The 24,147-nt window shown below is 39.0% G+C and overlaps 1 protein-coding gene across 20 annotated transcripts in view; it reads left to right on the plus strand.

Moving 5' to 3' along the window:
- Window positions 1–24,147, plus strand: part of EYA4 (EYA transcriptional coactivator and phosphatase 4) — a 116,758-nt gene that overhangs the window by 66,113 nt on the left and 26,498 nt on the right. For 11 of the 20 annotated variants that reach the window (XM_081187707.1, XM_081187715.1, XM_081187714.1 and 8 more), the window contains 7 exons: window positions 2,516–2,584; window positions 8,762–8,857; window positions 13,591–13,657; window positions 15,592–15,734; window positions 15,848–15,991; window positions 17,474–17,553; window positions 17,721–17,904. In XM_081187707.1, coding sequence (XP_081043833.1) covers window positions 2,516–2,584; window positions 8,762–8,857; window positions 13,591–13,657; window positions 15,592–15,734; window positions 15,848–15,991; window positions 17,474–17,553; window positions 17,721–17,904 — 783 coding nt within the window. The remainder of the gene's footprint in view (window positions 1–2,515; window positions 2,585–8,761; window positions 8,858–13,590; window positions 13,658–15,591; window positions 15,735–15,847; window positions 15,992–17,473; window positions 17,554–17,720; window positions 17,905–24,147) is intronic. The other 9 variants (XM_081187713.1, XM_081187706.1, XM_081187701.1 and 6 more) reach the window with 3 other exon arrangements.

A 24,147-nucleotide genomic window follows, 5' to 3' on the forward strand; every position in this document is an offset into this window, starting at 1 on the left:
CTGAAGGAGCGTCTCCACCCCCATCGTTCCGCCCGGACGCTGAGGTCCAGCGCCGAGGGCCTTCTGGCGGTTCCCTCATTGCGAGAAGCGAAGCTACAGGGAACCAGGCAGAGGGCCTTTTCGGTGGTGGCGCCCGCCCTGTGGAATGCCCTCCCATCGGATGTCAAGGTGATGGACAACTACCTGACATTCAGAAGACATCTTAAGGCAGCCCTATTCAGGGAAGCTTTTAATGTATGATATTTTAGTGTTTTTTGGTTTCTGTGGAAGCCGCCCAGAGTGGCTGGGGAAACCCAGCCAGATGGGCGGGGTACAAATAATAAATTATTATTATTATTATTATACCTGTCTTAATGTTAGTCATCCTTCCACCTTCCAACTATTTTTCTTGCATTGCAATTTGGCCTGCACTTTAAGCTTGCTGAGGCTATTTGTACCAGCATTGTCCTGCACCTCATTATCCAAACACCCAGCCTGGTGTTTGCTTTTAATCTTCTTATTTAAAAATTGCCGAGCCTATTCTGTTCATCCAAACAAGACGTGAGTGATCCTTTCGATCAGGTGCTGACATTCATAAGACAATTTTAGTGAGAGTCTGCAGCATTTGAGTAAATTTTAAAAGTTCATTATACTTCTAGGGCGCAGAAAGGGCGACTTTGGATCATTTTCATATTTCTAAAAGTAAATTACCTTTCAGAAAAAAGATGTGTACAGGAGGTTGAAACCAGACTTAATCATGTTTAGCGTAGACCAATTGAAATCAGTGATGGGTCAAAAGCAGCATGACTAATTCTGGATTAAACCCAACATCAATATGTTTAATCAAAGTTTATTTTGCTTTTAAGGATTTTATGTTGTATGCCAAAGTCAACTAGTGAGTTTCTAAGGTGTCACAGCACTTTTTGTGGTCTCACTGACAGACTATAGCCTGACCCACATGTTATACTGCTGCTTGTTGCAGCAGCCTCAGTGTGGTGTCTTATCCACTTAGTAGTTGTAACATATCTTGCTAGTTTCCTTATAATACTTCTAACTGCCATGGGGATTTTTATGCTGTTGTAGCTTGTTCAGTAACTTGGCAGTGGTTCACAATGGCATAAATTCTGCATGGCAAGCAGAAGACTCATATAAGCAAAGGCATCACACATTACATGAAGGGCAAGAGTAAAGCAGAGGCTTTTTCTGTGTGTGTGTGTGTGTGTGTGTGTGTGTGTGTGTGTGTTTTGCTTAACAAAAATGTTCTTAAATCTGTTTAATTTTAGTTGGCTCATAAAATATTTGTGCTAGCCTGCAAGTCCACATATTTGCTACAGTATTTTAACTCACAAAGCACAGCTCAGCCAGATATCTGAGCAATACCTTTACATTTCATTTTGTGCATTCATTTCCATTTACCTTTATTAAAAGGAAAATTAAACCGAAGGAGAAAATATATAAAGTACTGAGCTTAGCGTCCACTTCATCCTATTTGACACAAGCGAGTCACCTGTTGTATCCATGTTCCTGGGTGCATTTTAAATGAACCAAGTTGCTTTTTTACTAACTCATGCTTTAGATTTTTCTAGCCCAGTGTTTGACTGTAACACAATGACGCTCCAGGTTCCTCCACGGTGGAGGTCTTTCTCAGACTTCCTGCAGGCAAAGCATGTGAAGTACTACTGAGATTTGGGCTCTCCCTTGTTGGACGTATATCAATGAGTAAAAGAACCAGGGCATACAGGACTTTATCAGAACATTTTTTTAACTGGTCAGACTTGCTTGGTTTTGGAATTTAAAAACAAAATTAGTTGTAAATGATGTAATACTATATTTGCCTTATACAACAGTGAATTTCATGCCTTTCTCAGGTTGTATAGCTTAAGGGGGAAAAAACACCATTTGTGAGTGTTTGGCATGAGCCATTATCAAGAGGCACTAAAATTGAAAGAGCTAGTGCTTTGCTTGTGCATGTGTATGAGTGAGAGAGTGAGTGAGAGAGAAATAGAGATGGATTTTTTGAAGATTATATGATTCAATATCAAGTTGACTAAGGGTGAGTATTCACATGGGTTTGTTTGGATGCAGACTTTGTAATGCTTAATTGGCCAACTAAAATAAATGGCACTTAGTTAATAGCCCACTTCAAGCATGACAAAATCTGGATTCAATCAGTACATTTTTATATGTATAATGCTCCCTATCATACAAATGTGTTTCCAAATGGGATAATACATTTACACCTGGGGTGCTGTGTCCTGATAGTATTATAATGGAATCTGATGTATGTGTGAGGCTTTTTCTGATTTGGTATCCAGAGACATGTTACTGAAACAGGGATATTTATTCTATGTGTCTTTGTGACAGAAGCACCACACAAACAAGTACTACAGTATATGTGATAATTCACCCCAGTAGTCCTCCTTAAAAATGGTCTAGAGAATTTTCTTTCGTATTTTTTTTCTTATTTTGAAAATTGTTGCTGTATGTTAAGCAGATATTCAGAAAATGAACCACTATATACCATTCCAATTCTCAGGAGACAACATGACTGTTTTAAACACTGCAGACTGGTTACTGAGTTGCAGCACTCCCTCTTCTGCAACAAGTATGAGTAATCCTGGTATATTGCATGTGTGTGACTGGCTTCTTGATTGCTGTGTTGAATCTATGATATTTTGCTTTATTCTTTTTGATTTGACATTGCACAGCTTTCTCGTCAGAACCCTTTAAATATTGAGAGAAACACAGAGATTGTAATGTTTTACAATAACAAAGTATTTCTAATGTATTCTATATCTATCTGTCTGTCTGTCTGTCTGTCTGTCTATCTATGTGCCCATAGAAAAATCAAGTCAGTGTGCCCATAGAAATATCAGATCACTTGGTTTCTTATAAACATTTATATTTACTAAATCATTGTGAATATGATATATATTTTTAGAAAGAATCTACAAACTGTTTTCTGGCATATTCAAGTTTATATTTGTAGCAAAGTTCAGATATTTCTCCAGCAGAGGGAGAAATCCTGCAGCAGATATTTCTCTGTCAGCAAGGGGAATAGATTGCTTGTAGTTCCTAGTTATATTGCTAATTTTCCACTGCCATACAAAGAGCTGTGTTCCAACATGTTATAATCTACCAGCATCCTCTGACCAGCTATGTTGAGGGGAAATTATATTCTGCGGAATTCACATATCATTCCCAACATTCCTTGCTTACCCCTTCTATTCTCTTCTGGTTGCATCTCTCCTTTCCCACCACAAGGGATCCCTACATACACTGACTTGTAGCAATGAATCGATTTCTGCGTCTTCTGAACCTCATTGTTTTGCAATCTGTAGTGGCACATTGTGATAGGTTTAACTTTGGTGACTGGTGGATTGGCTTATTCTGCCTTTCAGCAGGATAGATTTGGGTAATCATTTTTGTTGTATATACTCCCCACTTTCAAATTTGTAGTGAGCATCTCATGTTTCTTTTTAAAAAGCAAACAGGATTTCCCTTGACAGCAAGATTATTACAACACCTCACAGGTTTCTGTGCAGTTTCTCAAACTATTGATGCAGTTTTCAAAATACTGCCATTGTAGCAATATAGGAAAAGTTGTGCCCCTTGTTTTTGTTGTTTAATCTGCACAAAATGTATTCCAAATTACAAGTATTTTAAGTGTTTAGGGTGGATAAACCAAGATGTAATTAAAGTATTTAGGCTCTTCCTCCTTTTCTCTTCCTTCCCTTTTTCTGATGTATTTCATTAAGAGTCTAATTTTATTTAACTAATGTTCAGCCGTCAAAATGTGGAACATAAATTTTGTAGACAGAGAAGTAGAATTGGCAGTCTACTCATATCTGACACGGACTATGATTTAGTGCAGCTTGCACAAGTTTTGAGTTCATGTGTTCTCCCTGCTTTTCTCTTTCTTTTGGTATGACTGTGAGGAGGAGATTGTTTCTGTTTTCAAATAATTGGAATTTATTGTTATGTCTGAACCTGAACCTGTAGTTAATCTTAACTATGGTACAGGGAAACCGACCAAGATTATAAACCACAATTGGAATTGGATTGTTTCCCTAAACCATAGTTAAGAGCCAGTGTGGTGTAGTGGTTAAGAGCAGTAGTCTCGTAATCTGGGAAACCAGGTTCGAGTCTCTGCTCCTCCACATGCAGCTGCTGGGTGACCTTGGGCCAGTCACACTTCTTTGAAGTCTCTCAGCCCCACTCACCTCACAGAGTGTTTGTTGTGGGGGAGGAAGGGAAAGGAGAATGTTAGCCGCTTTGAGACTCCTTAAAGGGAGTGAAAGGCGGGATATCAAATCCAAACTCTTCTTCTTCTTCTTCTTCAATTCGTCCAGGTTAGAATATAAAAATATGTTGCTATTAGTTAAAAATAGAAGCAGAAGCTTACAATCTCTTCCTCTTGGCTGTGATGAAGATGTAGAAGGGAGGGAGCAGCTGATGAAACCAGGGTTCATGCATGCAACACTAAAACATGGTTTAGGCACTGCATTTGAATGCGTCCATGTATAGCTTTCCTAGAATCATAGAATTGTAGAGTTTGAAGGGACTCTGAGGGTCATCTAGCCCAACCCCCTGAGATGCAGGAATCTCAATTAAAGCATCCACGACAGATGTCCATCCAACATATGTTTAAAACGTCCAAGGAAGGAGAGTTTCACTGTGAAACAGCTCTTCCTGTCAGAAAGTTCACCCTGATGTTTAGTCTGAATCTCCTTTCATGTAACTTGATTCCATTGGTTTGAGTCCTAGCCTCCAGAGCAGGAGAAAACAAGCTTGCTCTATCTTACATGTGACATCTATTTAGATATTTGAAGATGTCTCTCATATCTCCTCTCACTCTCCTCTTTTCCAGGCTAACTTATCCAACTCCCTCAACCATTAGTTGCCCCCTTCACATGTTCCAGCTTGTCAATATCCTTCTTAAATAGTGGTGCTCAGAAATGGACACAGTACTCTAGGTGTGGTCTGACTAAGGCAGAATAGAGCAATATTACTTCCTTTGATCTGGACACTATACTTCTGTTGATGCACCCTAAAATAGCATTAGCTTTTTTTTGCTGTTGCATCATACAGTTGTCTCATGTTAATCGTGTGTTCTACTAAGACCCCTAGATCCCTTTTCCATATACTACTGGCAAGCTAGGTGTACCCCATCTTATATTTGTGCACCTGGTTCTTCCTGCCTAAGTACAGAATCTTACATTAATCCTTATTGAAATTCATTTTGTTAGTTTTGGCTAAATTCTCCAACCTGTTAAGATCATCTTGAATCCTGATTCTGTCTTCAGTGGCATTGGCTACCCCTCCCAGTTTGGTGCAATCTGAAAATTTGATAAGCATCCCCGCAATACCTTCAGCCAAGTCTTTTATAAAGATGTTGAACAACACCAGGCCCAAGACAGACTCCTGCAGCAGCCCACTTGGCCCCTTTTACCCAGGATGACAAGGAACCATGAGCATTCTTTAGGTTTGGTCAGCCAACTAGCTACAAATCCACCTAATAGTTACCACGTGCAGCCCACATTTTACCAACTTCTCTGCCAGAATATCACAGGACTTGGTCAAAAGCCTTACTGAAATCAAGATACAGTGGTACCTCGGTTTATGAACTTAAACCATTCCAGAAGTCCATTCTTAAACCAAAACCGTTCTTAAACCGAGGCGCGCTTTCCCTAATGAGGCCTCCCGCCACCAGTGCCCTTCCACCATTCGGATTCCGTTTTTAGACCGAGGTAAAGTTCTCAAACCAAGACACTATTTCTGATTTTGTGGAGTTCGTAAACCAAATCGTTCTTAAGCTGGACTGTTCTTAAACCAAGGTACCACTACATCCACAGCATTCCCTTTTTGTTACTTCTCATGCTTAACTTCTCATGCTTAAGTTCAAACAAATTTTACTGATGAATGTTTTTGTTGTAGATGTGAAGCAAGTGAATTCTCAGAAGCAAACTTTAAGAATAGGAAAAACCAGTTTGGTTAGCATGTCAGTGCAAACCTATGTAATTCACACCTTTGCAACCATTGTACAAACTGAAACATAGCTAGCCTTCAAAAATCTCATGACTTTGTGATGCAGTCTTTCACCAGAAAATGTGTACCAAAATCTGCACATTGCATAAGAGGGAGTCAATTGCAATTGTTTGAAGTAATGAAATGAGTAGTTTAGATTTAAAAATACATACAAACATGCATGCTTAGGATAAATATGTATGACTTTTAAAACATGCAGACTTTTAAAAAAATAAACCCCAGACACATACAGAAATCAGGTAAATGGAATTGAAGATTGGAAGAAGTACTAGTTGACCATTGTAAACTTATTTAAATAATGTATACTTGCATAAGGTTTATAAAATACACAGATCATGTGAGGACCAATCCAGTTCAAAAGGTAAAGTTCATATATTGTGAATTAATAGATTTATTTCCTGCCTTACCCATGTGAGTTGGATAACTAATGTACCCTTATCTCACATGCTGCTATTTTGAAGTAGATTTGACTAACAACCCTGTGGTAAAGAACAGACGAAAAAATATCCAGATGTGATTGTCTGGATTTAAAAGCCCTGAGAGACATCTATTTGCCCTATATCATCCTCTGATCTTCATTGGTTGAACATAGATTTGAGCCTAGTTTTCCATCTCCAACCCCAACCACTGCAATAGCCTGTTTATCTATGCATGGCATGCTTGTTTTGTTGAATCCGTACCCTGATCTTTGAGTTGCAAAACATAATACCTGGATTTATCTTCCCAATCCCCTTTTTATAGGAAGGAAACTTGACACTTCACAGTGTGAAGAATCTGGCAATTGTAGGAAGCAATTTATTCTCCTTTCATGGCTGCCTGCTGGCTGTGAGACAGAGCCTTGTAACTAATGTTCTATCTTTCTAATGGTCTCCGTTGCTTATTTTTTTATAAATACACTAACTTCAATCATAGCATTACTTTTCCTCTGTTTCACAGCCTGAAATAAAAACTGAAAGATATAAACCAACCACGGGCCTTTTGAGAGTTTTCAAAAACGACATGTTTTTCTTAGTGCACTTCACTTGTGCTAACATAAATCCAGCAACAGTATTGCAACTGCATGTTCCTATATAATAGAAATGGGCTGGGGGGGGGGAATAAATCTTACAGGGGATATGGAGAAATAACAATTTATTCCTATTGCTTTAAATATATATATCAGAGCAATAGGTTCCCATGATCTGGAGAGAAAGAATGCAAAGTGTTCAAATAACTAAATAAGAGAAGGTCCACAAATAAGTGTTGCATTTGGCAGGGAGTTGGGGATAGCCCTGTGGGTCTTTTTTATAGGTGTATGCTCTCATGCTAGTGTAAAACTTCGGTAAGTCACTTAACCTCTAAAGAAAATACTTAAAAAAACTAAAACGTTTCAAAATGTCATGGCAGTGTAGAAGGCCACCACTTACCAAAGGCACAGAGATTGATGGCATACATTTACACCTTGCCTCATTCTGCATTTGGGCAGCTCTCACCATAAAATCAATCAATCGGGTTTAATTCAATGGTGTCTGTCCACTAGTGGGATGACTCTGTTGGCAGAATAGATTTCCTGCTGCTGCTTGCCATTCTGCCCAAAAATCTGTTCTGGAAGGTTGAAAGACCTTTCACAGCAGATTGTGGGGTGAGGTGAGGTTGGATGCAGTAAGGAACAGGGAAAGAAGTCCCATCACTCAAGCAGAAATCGTTTCACACAACATTGGATGTCTTACACATGTCTGATAATAAGTAAGCCTATTGACTTACTCCCAAGTAACAGCATATAGGATTGCAGCCTGAATAGTTAAAAATAAAGCAGATCATTTGTTTGCTTTAGAAAGCATATTTAAAAAAAAATAAATGTATACTCTTAAAAGATCAAAACTGCTGTACAGAGAGATAATGAAACATACCATAAAACTATAAGTAATATAAAGCAATACAGATGGAAACACATTGTTTAAACTACATCAAAATGTCACAGGCATCATCCAGTAGGTTTCCATGATGATTTGATAGGCAAGCAGCAATCACAATTGACAAGAGCAGCTAGTAGAAAGAAGTCTATTTTTTCAGTGGCAAAATATTTTAGTTGAAAAATTGATTTGCCTCCCACAGAAATATGTATGTTAAGAGAAAGCATTTGGATCTTGCACAACAAATGGATAATGTTCATGTATTTATTGCACAAAAGATAGTTTGAAAAGATCCTATCTCGTTATATTAGTTAGAATAATCTTTGGAAGATATGTTTAGAAAAACCATGGTTCCTGAGGGCCTACTTTCTCCTCTTGGTAAGAATAGATCTGCTGATGTGCCAGTGTATTTATTCAGAGAAATTTGAAAAGACACTAAATAAAGAGCTGGGACCTGCGGGTATAGGGCGGAATATAAATTCAATAAATAATATTTAAAAAATAATAAGAATGCAATAATATTGTTTTACTTGCTCAAAATATTTGTGTTTCTTTTTTATCCATGGTCCTTCATGGGTGGAATTTAGACTGGATTTATATTAAAGCATATATGGATAAATATTGGCTTTTCCTTCTTTTTCTTTTTGAAAAAGAGAGCAAGTGCATGGTTTTTTAAAGCTACAGTTGTGTTGTAGTAGATTATTCTCAGAATCATATTAAACAGTTTGCACATTTGTATATATTTTTTGATCCACTCATGCAGATTTTTGCTATAGTTTGCATGGTAACTTGTGTGTAAATTTTTGAAGTAAAAACTCATGTTTGCTTATTTTTCTATGTAGTGTCTCTTCTTGCAGTCAAAACAGAACCTATGAACAGTAGTGAATCAACAGCAACAACAAGTGGAGATGGCTCTCTTGACACGTTTACTGGGTCAGGTAAAGGCATAATACACTCATTGTATTGTAAAGTCAGTTTTGGTCAGTTACTCTTATCAAAATAAGGATGCATAATCAAAGTTCCTTAATAACAATTAAGTTATCTTTTTACTACCCTGATAAAGTAGTTAAAAGTCATGGTTAGTGGAATAACCAATCTTTGGTTAAAACTTAGGTAGCAGAGTTCAGAGTGCTAATATTGAATGGCCTTGTGTTGGTAGCAGGAGGGCAATGACTCCTTGAGGATCTCTTCTGTACCCTAGTGAGCAAAGAGGGGAGACCGTTTGCAGCAGCAGCAACATGCCCATGACAACAGAGAGCAACTGAGACAACTGAATGTCAGACAAGACAAGGAGCTATCTGGAGAGGTGGAGGGATCCAGGCCAGCCTCAAAACCAAAGACCATTTTTAACTCTGCTTCTGTGGGAGAGAGAATTCCTGGGGTTCCAAGAGCCTCCACCCGCTGCAAATAATGTGGTTTCAAATAGGCCTGCTGCCCCTTCTGGCTCTCAAGCAGACTAAGACAATAAGTTCCCCACTGACTTTGCCTTCCTCTGCTTTCCCTTCTGTCTAAATAGCTGCACTGCATGAGGCCCAGCAAATGCCACTAATGGTCCATAACTCATCAGTCTCTATTGTTGCCATCTCTGGCAAAATGTAGTACAACAGCATCAAGAAAGAGCTCCTTTCACTCAGTTTTCTAGTAAATAAAACAGTGAGTTAGCTGCAGCTCTCACAGCAACTTCTCAGCACAAAAATGGACACCAAAAAAATGAAACACTGTCCCTGTCTCAAGAGAGAACGGTCAAAATCAGTGGTTCATCTACTAACAAATTCCTCAGAAGACCTGATGGCCCTAGCCAAGATACTGCAGGTGATGGTATCTACCATCCAAGTAACACCATGGGTTAGGTTCCAGACCAGGCCTCTACAGTGAGCACTGTTTCCATACCAATTCCTCATCATATTCAGTAAACACATAGTTTTTTCCTTCTACATTCTCTTAGTCTTACGGAGTATGGATTCATACATTTTTGTTGTCCTAGCTTGAATAGGGGTGTAAGTGTGGTATTACATAATTTCCAAATGCTGTCTGTGTCTGTTGTGTCTGTCTGTCTGTTGTTGTTGTTGTTTGTACTGGGCATGGTCACTATGGCTATTGGCTATTGTGAGGTAGAGGGTCCATTATTAGATCTGCCAGTTAGATCTTGAGGGTGGAATGGATCCTCCCCCTGGAAGAGGAAGCAAAAGACTTGAAAGGTCCTGCCTTTTTGGTCCAGTGGGAGGAGTCATTCTATTCGTGAAATGTCCTCCAGTCCTCTCTTCAAACAGAAATTCATGGTAAGGACCAATTTCCAGTTTCTATTATATTGAGATGGAAATTTTAAATTCAGCTAATGAGCTTGTTGATGTAGCCAGGTTTCCAAAGAATTGCAGGTTTCTCAGAGCCCTTCATGTGCCATTGGGCTTTTAATTTATTTATTTATTTATTTATTTATTTATTTTTGCTTTGATCAACAGGGTCCCATGCTGTCATGTGAAATAGTGGGTCCATGCTCTTCAAGAATCTCAAGCCCAAAACTCCCTTAAGCACCTAGAACTAGTTGTCCAGTTCTTTGGATCCTGCCCATAGTCTATTTCACAAAATAGTGAGGAACTATTCCATGTTTGTGCAATTCTGAAGGCTGTTTGCTAGTACCATTATGACATATTGAAGAAGGGTAAACTTTGAAGTACAATTATGATCGATTAGACGAAAGAAATTCCAGAGCTACTTCATGTACTGCTTTAATCTTTTTCAAAAGTGAATGAACAGCAGATGGCCTAATAAAGATACTCTGTATATTTGCCTAGTATGGATTTGCTGTGAAGGCATTGGTTCAAAATTTTAGAATACATATATTTGGAACACATCTGTCTTAGTCAAGACAGATGGTTAGAGGAAAGAAACTTCAAAATGTTTGGATTCAGTCCAGGCTGGGCAGTACTCTTGAAATATTTTTAATAGGATATGATTGTCATAATTTAAACTTGCCTAGAAATATAATTAATTAATATATATAATAGGATATAAATATAATTAATAGGATATGATTGTCATAATTTAAACTTGCCTAGAAAGAGGGACGCGGGTGGCGCTGTGGGTAAAAGCCTCAGCGCCTAGGGCTTGCCGATCGAAAGGTCGGCGGTTCGAATCCCCGCGGCGGGGTGCGCTCCCGCTGCTCGGTCCCAGCGCCTGCCAACCTAGCAGTTCGAAAGCACCCCTGGGTGCAAGTAGATAAATAGGTACCGCTTACCAGCGGGAAGGTAAACGGCGTTCCGTGTGCTGCGCTGGCTCGCCAGATGCAGCTTTGTCACGCTGGCCACGTGACCCGGAAGTGTCTCCGGACAGCGCTGGCCCCTGGCCTATAGATGTGAGATGGGCGCACAAACCCCAGAGTCTGTCAAGACTGGCCCGTTCGGGCAGGGGTACCTTTACCTTTACCTTTAGAAATATACAGCTGCTCTTTGTATAGGCACGTAGTTAGTTGATGGCTACTGTACTAGACCACTTTTTCTGTGTAAAATTAAATAGGTGTGCTACATCTATGGGGTGTGTGGAAATAAAGCAAGTCCTGGTGGCAGCCCTCCTATAAATAGAGATAATCAGATATATTCATCGTGCAATAGTACAACATAAGCCCAGGTTCCAAAGAAATGGACCTAATGGTTTTCTTTTCTTGTTTGTTCTAAACTGACTTTACTTTGGACTACAGTCCTCTGCTTTGTCCTGCATAGCTTTTGAAAATCAGCTAAGTCTGAGAAGTAGATCATGATATATGGCCTGGGGCTCAGCTGTTAAAAAATTCCGCTGCATTAATAAAAATCTCTTGTGCGAGCTTTGTATTATGACCCTATTTATCTAGCCTCCCCCCCCCATTCTTTTTAATCAAATCAAAACTTCTTTCACATGAACAGTTGCCCCAAAGTGACTGCTATGCCTCTAGAACTGTGCTGGCATCCCTGTTCACACAGACTTCCTTCCCATGTAAGCAAGTTTCCTCATTCACTGTGATGGAGATGGCAGTTCCATTCATCATTTAGCATTGTATGCATAACATTGCTTCCCATCCTCTCCTTATTGAATCCCTTGGAAGCACAGAATCTACTATGGGCATGGAGTCTCTACACTAGAATGACTGGCCCAGTATGGTAAACAATTGCAACTCAGTCCATGGAGGGAAATAAATTAATGCCACTGGTTCTTCTGTGCCAAGTGTACTAAACCATGCTTTATATGTAGGTGTGGTGTGGTTTAAGTTCACATGGTAATGTAGTAAAACATGAAGCCAAACCTAACCCCAGACATCTCCAGAGTTTGTCACAATAGCATGGACAATAGACTTCTATTGTTCCTACAGTTTTGTATAAGGATTTATATTTTTATTAGAAAATGCTAGTTTCATGAAGTATTTGCCAATATTGCAAATTGTGTGCCTAGGCACAGGAAGCTTGTGGCTGGTTGGGGCTCAGAATAGGAAGATGAATAGAGAGACAGGACAAAGTATTGGGTTCAAATAGGGCCACAACTTTATTGCTTACAGATGTAAGTAGGCTTTGGTGCAGACAATGGGTATGTATCCTGAATCAAGCAACCAACTGCAGGTTGATTATTGGCTGTGTCGACCCAAGGTTAAGGGTCATCCTATGAATACAGTGAGGGAGTATTTCCATAGCTAAGTGTCATGCCTGGCCTGCATGCTCACCTTCGGGCAGCACCAAAGTCTGTTGCATCGGGTGTGAGCGTGGGGAATCCAACTCCAACTGAGCTGGCTGGAAGAGATGCAGCTTGACTAAATACCCAGCAAACGGACCTGACTGAAGTCCAGAGGCTTGTATGGTTCATTGCACAGGCCATGGTTGGTTCATTCAGGCAGGCAGGCACGCAACAGCCTGTGTGACTGGGAAGAAGGGTGACATCCTCCAATAGTTGCACAAGCAGGAAGGAGGGATCCAGGCTGGTCCACAGCTGTGCTGAACACAATTGCTGTGTGCCACCATTTGACAACTGTCACACTTATTCATTTGTGGCCTACAAGAGAAAAAAGAGCCAGCTTTTTAAAAATGTCTGTATGTAGTTACCTCTTAATTCTACTCACCACAATTGACTAGGCAAGTGGTTATTTTTAAGTCTCACTTGTGTTTTGAATACTGTAATATGTTACTTTAAAACTTGTATTACTTGAGAAACTTCGTTGCATCTGAAACAAACACATTGTGTTTTGAGATCCCCATCAGTAAACATAACAAGTATACCATACCCTTGTTAGGCCACCTGGCGAGGCTGGTGGGCTTCATTTGTGGGTCACCAGTTGTGCAGGAGTGATGGAACAGAATATTGGACATCATACTCAGTGGCTTTTATTCGTTTTAGGTTTCTAGCTAAAAATATAGCTCATAGCTGTTTAAATGTTGTCTGGTTCATAGCAACTTTGATCAGAGCAGTTATACTTTGATTCAACAGTTTTTATATTGTTTATAAAATACAATATTTTTCTGTGTATAAGACAATGCTTTTTTGCTATAAAAAATTGGGGGTTCTCTTATACGTGGATAGAGAATTCACGGGTTTGGGCTCAGCCTCTACCACGGGTGGCTTGGATTTTGGTTCTGGCGTGGGCAGAAAAATATGGTACTTTGTTGGCTCCAATATTCTCATACACTGAACATTCTGTACTCTTGGTTTTTTGCAGTAATAACAAGTAGTGGCTACAGTCCAAGATCATCACATCAGTATTCGCCTCAGCTATATTCTTCCAAGTTAGTGAGCATGCACCTTCTTACATATTACTGCATATCATTTATTTTAGGTCATTTATTTAAAGAATATTAAAAGTAACTGTTTTTTTTTATATAAAATGCATTTTATGTAATCTGAGTGGTCATTCAGTTCAATGGATACCAAAGGAATTTACTTGTTTGTAACTTCTTTAGCAACGGGAATCAAGATATAAGATTCCTCTAAACCAGTGGTGTCCAAACTTTTTTCAAAGAGAGCCAGATTTGATGAAGTGAAGGGCCGTGAGGCCAACCAAAGTTGTTAACCTTTTTTGAAGATTGAAGATGTTGAGCTTTTTTTTAGGATTTTACCCCAGGAAATAAACTGCCACAGGGGCCGAATCAAACTGACCTGCAGATTCGATTAAGCCCCCGAAACGGACTTTGGACATGCCTGCTTTAAACATATTTTCAATGTATCTCTGCAATGAATAACTATTGCTTGCCTTCATAGTGTATAACTGTAAAGTAGGTTTCAATCTATAAGCCACAATTATTTTAGCCCAGAATAATTTTGTAACAGTCCGTGTGGCTTTATAGGGCTGTATCAGTAGTGTCCCTTGCTCTGACAGAAGACTTTTTGATATGGCAGAGGCTTCTATTAATAGAATAGGTAGGCAATTTTCTCTGATTTCCCCTCCTTCCTGCAGCTCTCACATTCCGTAAAATCTACTTGAGAAGGTTAGCAGACTCATGGGAGCAGACCAGGAACTTAAGGAGGAGAATTGGTGAAAATTGCCTTCCTCTCTGTTCCACTGGCAGAAGCCTCTGCTGGATCAAAAAGTTGTGTCTGTGTGAAGGACACCATCGTGTGCAACCCATAGTAGCTTAAATTAATAATGATAGTTAATTTTTTATTTGCAGTGTTGGCCTTAGTGTGGAAAAGAACGATTTAACTATGATATGGTAGTTATTACATATAAGGTCTTTACAGTTTAGCTTTATTTTAATAATCTGTTACTTAAAGTGTAATATGTTGCATTTTATGTAGGAAAAATGTATGCCAAAAATGTGAAAGTAGTTTTAAAAAGAAAGCTGAAATGAAAAATAAATGAAATTAATAATATATTTAGCCATGGATTTTAAAGGGTATGTTTCATTTAAATCAGCTTTTCTGGGTATTCATGTTAATTAAATTTCATTTTAATTATTAACCATTCAGTATAAAGTATGCATTTTGAAATATGTTTGTAATTCCTTTTAAGAAAAAAAAGGTGGGTGGTTTTGTGTAATGTGCATTATTAGTTAAATGCTTCAAGTATTTTCAGTGATGCTTTGTATAGTCCCACTCTGTGATGACTTGAACTTGAGGGCAATCTTTTATTACATGCTCATATGTGGTAGACTGATAAGTATAGCAGTTTACTGATCTTGCTGCCACTGAATGGTTGTTCAGCTATTGCTTATACCGTACCTCTTATCTAGATATATGTTGAGATTGGGAGTGGACTTTGGGTTTATGAGCATCATTTCTGCTATCTTCTCTGTACCCTCGTTCACTGTGCATAAAATAAATGCTCAGACTAGATCCAGTGGTGTGTTTTTTAAAAAGAGACTTTTCAGAAAAAAGGAAATTCAATATTTGTGGTCACATAGAAATCCCACATTCTAATAAACATAGAATCACACGGTTTAGATTTTCACTTTTATTCATGGCTTGGGCTTCCCTGAAATGTACATAGACTTGAAGAGGAAAGTTTAAAGAATGACAATCTTTCCTACTTTCTCTCTCAGCTCTGTGTGCTTTTCAAGGTTCGTATTGATTCTGCTGGTTCTGACTTTCTTCCAGTTTGCCTTCATGAATAATTGTGAGGAGGAGGAATGAGAATATGTGGGATTGTCTATTTGTTTGAATAAACTTGATATGTATATATTGTCACTTGTGATGATATTTCCCCCCCCCCCCTGTTCTCTAGGCCCTATCCACATATTCTTTCTACTCCAGCAGCACAGACAATGTCTGCCTATGCCAGTCAGACCCAGTATTCAGGAATGCAGCAGCCAGCAGTGTATACAGCCTATTCACAGACTGGGCAACCTTACAGTTTACCCACTTACGGTATTTGACCTCAAGTTGTACTTTATTCTTATTCCAAGTATTTTTGACATCATGGAACTGCTGTTCTTTCCCCCCATCTATAAGAATCAGATGAAAATTAATTTCTTATGCAGATTTGGGTGTAATGTTGCCAGGCATCAAGACAGAAAGTGGACTTTCACAAACGCAATCACCCTTGCAGTCCGGGTGCCTTAGTTACAGCCCAGGGTTCTCCACACCACAGCCAGGCCAGACACCATATTCATACCAAATGCCAGGTCAGTCACCTATTGTCCTTCCTTGCTCTTTAGTGTTATCTTTGAACCAATTCAGAATCTATGTATTATTTATGTGATAAGTATCTTGAGTGAAACTTCATGTCACCTGATAAACTCTTTCATTACAGTTACAACAGCTGTCTGTTGTTTAAATGAATGATAATCTGAAATCCTGCCAAGATAATTTTGTTGATTATTTTCTAATTCTTTATCGTAACTCACTTTTAATATTTGTGAATAACAGCCTCATGTACCGTGTTAACAAAGTTACTCGTAAATTATCTGATGACAACATTTAATACACTGGTGGGTTACTTTAAAACTGAAAATACCTTCTTGAGAATGATATAGACAACAATCCTAACTAAGCCAGCCACACGTGAAATGATCCTTTGGGCATATCTCTGGATGCCAGCATATCCTGTCGTCTATTGTATTTGGCATTCAGTTCTGAAATTGGGAGATCTCTGAGAGGACATTAAATCATTGAACATATACATGTTCTAAGCATTTAGATTGTGTTGGAATCTACATTTGGAACAATCTTGTGGCCCTTCTTCCCATCTTGTTTGTTCCTAGTTATGTTGTTAAAGGAAAACGGTGATACCTGGGGTGCAGGAATTCTAAAAAATTCTGCCCCTAAAATACCTTACAAAATGAAGGGATACAGAAGGACTTTCTGTACCTTCTCTTCTGTTTTAACACATTAGTAAAGTGCATGGGTTGCCAGCTGCAGCCTCTTACAATTGCAATAAAAATAAAAGTCAAGTAAGGGGACCGGGAACCTGCTGCAACCAAAGTTGACAGTTACTGGGTAAGTGTGTATTAATTGTATGTTTTCTTAGATTTTTATCACATCATAGACCTTTTAGTCCTATGAACCATAAGTTTGATCCATTCTTAATTATGCTTGGAGTGGATCCACTGACATCACCCAGACTTCAGTGATAACTAGCTCAAGTTCCGTTGCTGTCTAAGTAAGAACAAGTCTGAATCAAATTCTATATTCAAGATCAGTGTCCTTATCCCTGCTCCCCCCCCCCAACCTTCTTTTCCAAGCCATCCACCATATTTCATTAGTGTGTCATTGAAACTGGATTCCAGGAGGGAAAATGGCAGGAAAAAGAAGAAAAGAAGCTGTTGAAAGAGAACAAGGACTCACCGATCTACAGAGTGAAATTTGAGTGCATAGATTTCTTCATTAGTGCTTCTGTGAAGCTGGATTGTTCTATATGGAAATCATAGCATAGAATTAAAGCTTTGGCAACTAGATTTTTAAAGCAGAAGATGGCATTGGTTATGGTATATAGTTATAAATAATGATCTCTTCAATGAAATATCAGAATAGCTAATATTTGCATATTTCACTTACATATTCTTTATATTTATATATGAAACCTTCAGATTTTTTACTTTTGATTTGTCTGCATTGTGCATAATGTATTACTTATTTCTTATACAGAATTATTCTTTTAACTCTAGGTTCTAGTTTTACACCATCCTCCACTATTTATGCAAACAATTCAGTCTCAAATTCTACAAACTTCAGTAGTTCACAACAGGTATGATTATTACTATTTCTATAAACTTCAAAGTATATTTTATTTGACTTAGCAATTTTAAGTATTTTGAATGGACTGGACAAGAATTTATTTCACATTGCTGTATTTTAGATGGGAATGCTTAGAAAATCTTGCTAGAATTTAAAACATTGTTTCTATCATTCTAGGATTATCCATCATATACAGCTTTTGGCCAAAACCAATATCCACAGTATTATTCAACATCAACATATGGAACATATATGACCTCAAACAACACCACAGATGGTACCTCTTCTTCATCATCAACGTACCAGCTCCAGGAATCTCTCCCTGGGCTCACTAGTCAACCAGGTACAGATCTTCATCCAGGTGAATGGTTTTTTGTTTCATCCATTTTGAAGTGGTGTTCAGAATTTCAAATATGACATAGGTAAATTTTACTTAGAATCCGTTATTAGTAAACCATTAAAAGTTTAAAAAGGAAGTATAGAAATTTGAAAGTAAGGATATAAAAATCCTTACTGGAAAGAAAAGGAAATAATCACAAGATCTTAGAGAAATAGCATTTGAGAGCCAAATTACACGTGATGTAACTATGCAGCATTTATTCTGGAGACTAGCAATGGGAGTCTAATCCAGAATGTGTTCCTGGTCTTCATTGAAGCCATTTTTTTGGCTGAAAATAATCTTCACCTGACTGCTGTTTGTCCTGAAGTTGCTGACTTCAGGAAAGAGCACTTTCAGAGTCAAAAGGTACCCAGGAGAGAGGAAAACAGTGGAGAACCAAATCCCCAAGCAAGGATGTTCTAGATCGGGGCTCCATGGTTGCTATTTCTCCAAAATAAAAGTGGCCAAGTTAAGCATACTTTACAAATGTGTGACTAACCTCACAAACAGATTGTCTCTTGGACCTTGAGTCCTCACACTTGCCGAAAGTCATTGCATTGTTACAGTTGCTGTAGTGTATGCAGCTGCAATATCCTCTTTAGTGGGAAAATGGTGATGGTGCAGGAAGTAGTCTAAGAAAGGTCCTTAGACTTTTCCCCAGTAGTCACTTCCAACCTACATGAAAATTATTTTAAAGGACGTGTCACCATCTCTCTTCATTTATTTATTTATAATCTCAGAAAGGTGGTGGGGGTGGGACTTGATATTTTGGTATTGGGCTTAACTAGCACTGTGTCACATGATCCTAGCTGTGGGTTCTTTGTGCTGTTTCCCACCAGCAGTTAATTCCCTGAAACCTTAAACTGGATAACAGTCTAAAAACATGTGGGGTGAAAAGTTATAGAAAAACATATACAAAAACTATGCCTTAAGGGTAGCTTTATTGGGGTTCAGAGGAACTGGGTCATTAGGACAGTTACAAAAGAAAACATTTCCTTACTAAAACATGCCCCACCTAGGTAGACAGCAATTTCAGCACCGAGCTTCCAGAGTAGGTCACACAGAGGCCAGTTGCTAATCTTCTCATCCTCCCCAGCAAGGGAAGGAATAACCAGAAATGTGAGGTGGAGGGGAAGCTCCATTGTGCAGATGGAAGTCCTGGTGCTAGCAGAACTGCTTAGTTAGATCTAGCCCTATATTTTTAATGTTTTCTTTAAAAATCACCCTCAATGTTCCCATGCTAGCTAAGAAAGACAGCAACATTACAGTGGGGAAACAGACTTCTTAATCATAAGGCTGATCAATTTTATTGTTATCAGTATAAAGTGTCAGGTTTTGGATTACATAACATGTTAATCCTGTCTAGTTGCCTCACTGAAGCAGTAGAAGATGTCAGTGTTACCCCAGTTTTTCATAATGGATCCGGAAAGGAAATCAAAGAACCATTAACCAGAGCTTTCCAAACTGTGTGTCGCAGTGTGTAGGTGTGTTGCGCAAATGCTCCTCACACTCCTCCTGGGGCTGGAAAGGGGTTAGTTTAACCTCCGGTTTGCTAGTAAAACTGAATTACTGTGTCAAGAAATGATACATGTCTAAAATGTGTGCCACCAACATGAAAAGTCTGCAAAGCTCTGAATTAACCCATAATCTCTAAATTAGTTGAAAGCACTTTTAATATTAGTTGTAAAATATATAGAAGAACAAGCATTGATGACTAAGAATCACCATGGCTTCTGAACTGGAAAGCCTCGTTTCTTTGAGGATGTCAACAAATACGGTATATAGATTGGGGATGATCCAACAGCATGTATATACTTAGGCTGCAATTCCATGCATACTTAACTGTCAGTGAGACCCACTGAATGCAGTGGAACTTTTTCCCAAATAAGCATACATAGCCTTTCACTGAAAGCTCGTAAGTAGACTTAAAATTAATTATTGGGGTTGTTGTTTTTTTTGCTAGAGTTTAGTTCTCCTGATCTGGACAACACTTGCAGTTTTAAAATGCTTCTTGCCTTTTGTAGGCTTTTGTCAAATATGCTTGCTCCTTCTTGGACTTGTGTCTTTCCTGCTACATTCCATTCCTGTTATATTTCCAGTTGCTCATTATTTCAACATTTTCTCGCTTGGCTACCTCCTTGATTTCTTTCTTCATCTCAAAATCACCCTCAGAGTTTTGGTGAAAGATGATGATATGTTCCCAGTACTAAATTGCACTTTGGGTTTGGCATTTCAACCCACATTGTTTTTGTAAATAAGTATATCCCTTGGAACTTTCCTAGTATGTTGGACTCTTGTCCTTTATGTATAGAACAACACATACTCAATACACCTTTCCTACTTCTTTGTGTAGATTTTATATCCTTGGACTGACATGCCCACTTTTTCAGCATTGCCTTTGAACAGCACTCTACCTTAGTTTGGAAACTTCTGTATTGCTATGTAAAACCTATATATAGCAACCATTTCATGTGTAATTTCTCATAAGAAACTTTGTTTTCTTTAAATGTCTGTCCTTTTTTTCTATAGGCTCATTGCTAAGTTATGTCTGATCTCTTCTTCAATGATCTGAAACATTTACACTATCTTCCCTAAAGCAGTAACCACCCCAAATCAGATATTCCCAAGCTCCTATCAGCTTTGACTCAGAAATCATTTAAAAACTCTTCACAAATTTCTTGAAGTTCAATGACAATATTCTGCTTCCAGTTTTGGTTGCAGATTGAATGGAATCAGTCTCTTTTGTACAAGTTCTGCTTGTTTGAAAACTTTCTCCAGTGCCTAAGAAAAGGAAACGCTTTGTTCCAACACTGCAATCTTATTTATGCACGGAGATTCCTCAGCGCTGCCTTCCTTATGGGGCTTCCATATGGAACAGGATGCCCTGGGATGTTCAGGCATAAGTGCTTATGTAGCAAAATTAGCACCAGCCAGGCACAAGAGGGAGATACCAGCAGGCTTGACAAAGTCCTGAGGTTTGCAGCAGTACAAAAAAATCTGGTGAAAAGGAGCCTGAGGGAGGAACACCCCCCCCCTGCAAAAGGCTAAAACACTACTGTACATGGATGATTGCCTCTGCAATTATTTTGCCATAAAAAAGTTGGTGTCAGGCTTCTTAAAGCAATTTCACAAACTCCAGGCTAAGTATAATGGCAGAAGAAAGTTGGATGAGGAACCAGTGTAGGTTGGGGAAAGATGTGAACAAAGAGACACAAGATAAATGAAGCTAGATCAGATGATGCAAAGGAAGAAGAAGAGTTGGCAAGAAGCAATTGAGACAAACCAAGAGGCTATTTCAGAGAGTAGAATGCAAATTGTCAGTGGAGACCAGGCAAGAACAGAGGTAGAATGAGAGAAATGGCAGGACAGTTTATAGACTAGAGAAGATAAAATGAGAGGTAACATAGAAATGTGGAGTTGTGGAGGGTACATAAAGTATGAATTAACTGGCACAACATTTTGTTGTAGCCAGGCCCACACTTGTCCTGTCTAGAGACTTGACTTTTCTACCAGAACCTCTCTTATTTCCCAGCATCCAAGAAGGTCTTGTTTCTGAGCATTTAGCAGACATCAGGTCCATTGTTTGAAATACACCTTGAAATACGGTATTCTCTTAGACCTGTTGTAGCTGATGTTAAAGGATGGGTTTGTGTCTATTTTTCTATTTTGCCTGCACCAAAAAGGAGTCAGTCTGTGACTCTCTGAGTCCTCGTTCTTGCTTTGCTCAGTCATGTTTGAAAAACTGAAAAACAAACACAGACCCATCCTTGACATCAGCTCCAATAGGCCTAAGAAATCCCTTTCACTGTAAGTACCAATGGTCTTTTTTCCCCCTACATGAGCATATAGTGATAGTTTGAATTACTGACCATGCATGTGCACACAAATATAGTGCACACTCTTCTGAGCATAATAGTTCTTTATAGGTGAAATAAACACTACACGCAGCAGCTGCGATTTTGGATACTAATGATTACCATTCTATTTTATTTCATTTCTTACATATAGAAACTCTCCATAGTAGACATATTAGAAGAAGGAACTATGTTCACTGTGTATGTGATAGAATTAGTTGTAACACAATACATTCTAGCACATATTTTAATGACAAAACTTGTATTCTTATATCAGATTCTTTGAAACTAAGAATGAACAAGCTAGTGTGAAAGTTTTCGCAGTGTTCTGCATTGCACGATAGAGAACTGTACTAAAGGTTCATGGTTTGCACATTCAAAACATTGCATTCCATTTAGATGAGTGTATTTTTAAAGTGGTACAGAAGGATAGAGGCATGTGGTGTATTTTCAGAGTGGGTGTGACACTGTGACAAGTGTTGCATGATCACTTCAACACTACAGAGAATAGGAAGTGAGTGGGCAAGCTTATATTTCAGGTGCAAGTGCTATTTGAGAAGCCCCTGTTTTGAAAAGCATAGAATATATATACTTCTGCCTTATTATTGTGTTATCATGGGAAATGTAAGTTATTGTACAAATAGATGAATAGATAAACTCGCATATGTCAATATGGTAGACCACACAGACTCAGGCTCAACTCTGTACTCTGCCATGCTTACATTTCTCCCTGGTTTTTTGTTGCAGAGGACTAGGAGCCCTTGGGATCCTTTGGGTTCCATCTGCTCTGATTTTTTTTTTAACTGAAGAGTGGCATGAAAGTGTCTAAATAAATAAGTAAGTAAGTAAATAAATAAATAAAGGAGATTTATATCTAAACAAACTACATCTTTAAATAGGTTTGGGCTAATGAATGAAGCAACCAGAGAACTACATATAATGCTGAATTCATGCATGGAAGTATTTTGTTCTCTGGGACAGTCTGACTACATACAAGGTGGATAATGCTACTTGTACATATTTACTAGTCAAAAGAAGCTAGATGCATTTTACAGTCCTGGTTACTAAATCAGTCAGATTAATTAAAAACCTTTAATCAACATACTGTTGCAACTGATAATCAGAAAGCAGATTTGTTTTTTAAAAGATGTCAAACTAATTGTTATTATAAGAACAATGTTTAGGAAGTAATAATAATAATAATAATAATAATAATAATAATAATAATAATAATAAATTTTTATTTATATCCCGCCCTCCCCAGCCGAAGCTGGGCTCAGGGCGGCTAACAACAATCAAAATAATCCAACATTCTAAAAACATTCATTATAAAATTAATTAAAATCAAATTAATGGCAACCATTAAGCAGCATTCTGTGCAGATTGCCAGAGGAGGGGGTCAGGCTGCGCCCTGATCAAAGGCCTGGTGGAACAGCTCTGTCTTGCAGGCCCTGCGGAAAGATGTCAGGTCCTGCAGGGCCCTAGTCTCTTGTGACAGAGCGTTCCACCAGATTGGAGCCGCAGCCGAGAAAGCCCTGGCTCTAGTTGAGGCCAGCCTAACCTCTCTGTGGCCTGGGATCTTCAGGATGTTTTTATTTGCAGACCGTAAATTTCTCTGTGGGACATACCAGGAGTGGCGGTCCCGTAGGTACGAGGGTCCTAGACTGTATAGGGCTTTAAAGGTTGAAACCAGCACCTTAAACCTGATCCTGTACTCCACCGGGAGCCAGTGCAGCTGGTATAGTACCGGATGAATATGATCTTGCAGCGAAGACCCCATAAGGAGTCTCGCTGCGGCATTCTGCACCCGCTGAAGTTTCTGGGTCAGTCTCAAGGGCAGCCCCACGTAGAGCGAGTTACAATAATCCAGTCTGGAGGTGACCGTCGCGTGGATCACAGTGGCTAGGTCAGGGCGAGAGAGATAAGGAGCCAACTGCTTAGCTTGGCGGAGATGAAAAAATGTCGCCTTTGTTATAGCTGTAATCTGAGCCTCCATAGAGAGGGAGGTATCGAAGATTACACCCAAACTCTTAACGGACGATGCTGGCACTAATTGCACCCCCGCAAGAGATGGGAGTTGCCCCCTCAATCCCATATTGCCCCGTCCCAGCCAGAGGACCTCTGTCTTCGAGGATTTAACTTCAACCTGCTCCCACGTAACCATCCAGCCACAGCTTCCAGACATCTGGTCAGTGTGTCTGGGGCCGAGTCAGGATGGCCATCAATCAACAGATAGAGTTGGGTGTCATCGGCATACTGATGGCAACCCAGCCCAAAACTCCGGACAAGCTGGGCGAGGGGGCGCATAAAGATGTTAAAACATCTTAAAAGAGGAATTTTCCTGTTTCTCATACACAGGAAGAACATCTCT

This window comes from Podarcis bocagei (assembly GCF_964188305.1).
Source record: "Podarcis bocagei genome assembly, chromosome: 3".
NCBI classification, from domain to species: Eukaryota; Metazoa; Chordata; class Lepidosauria; order Squamata; family Lacertidae; genus Podarcis; species Podarcis bocagei.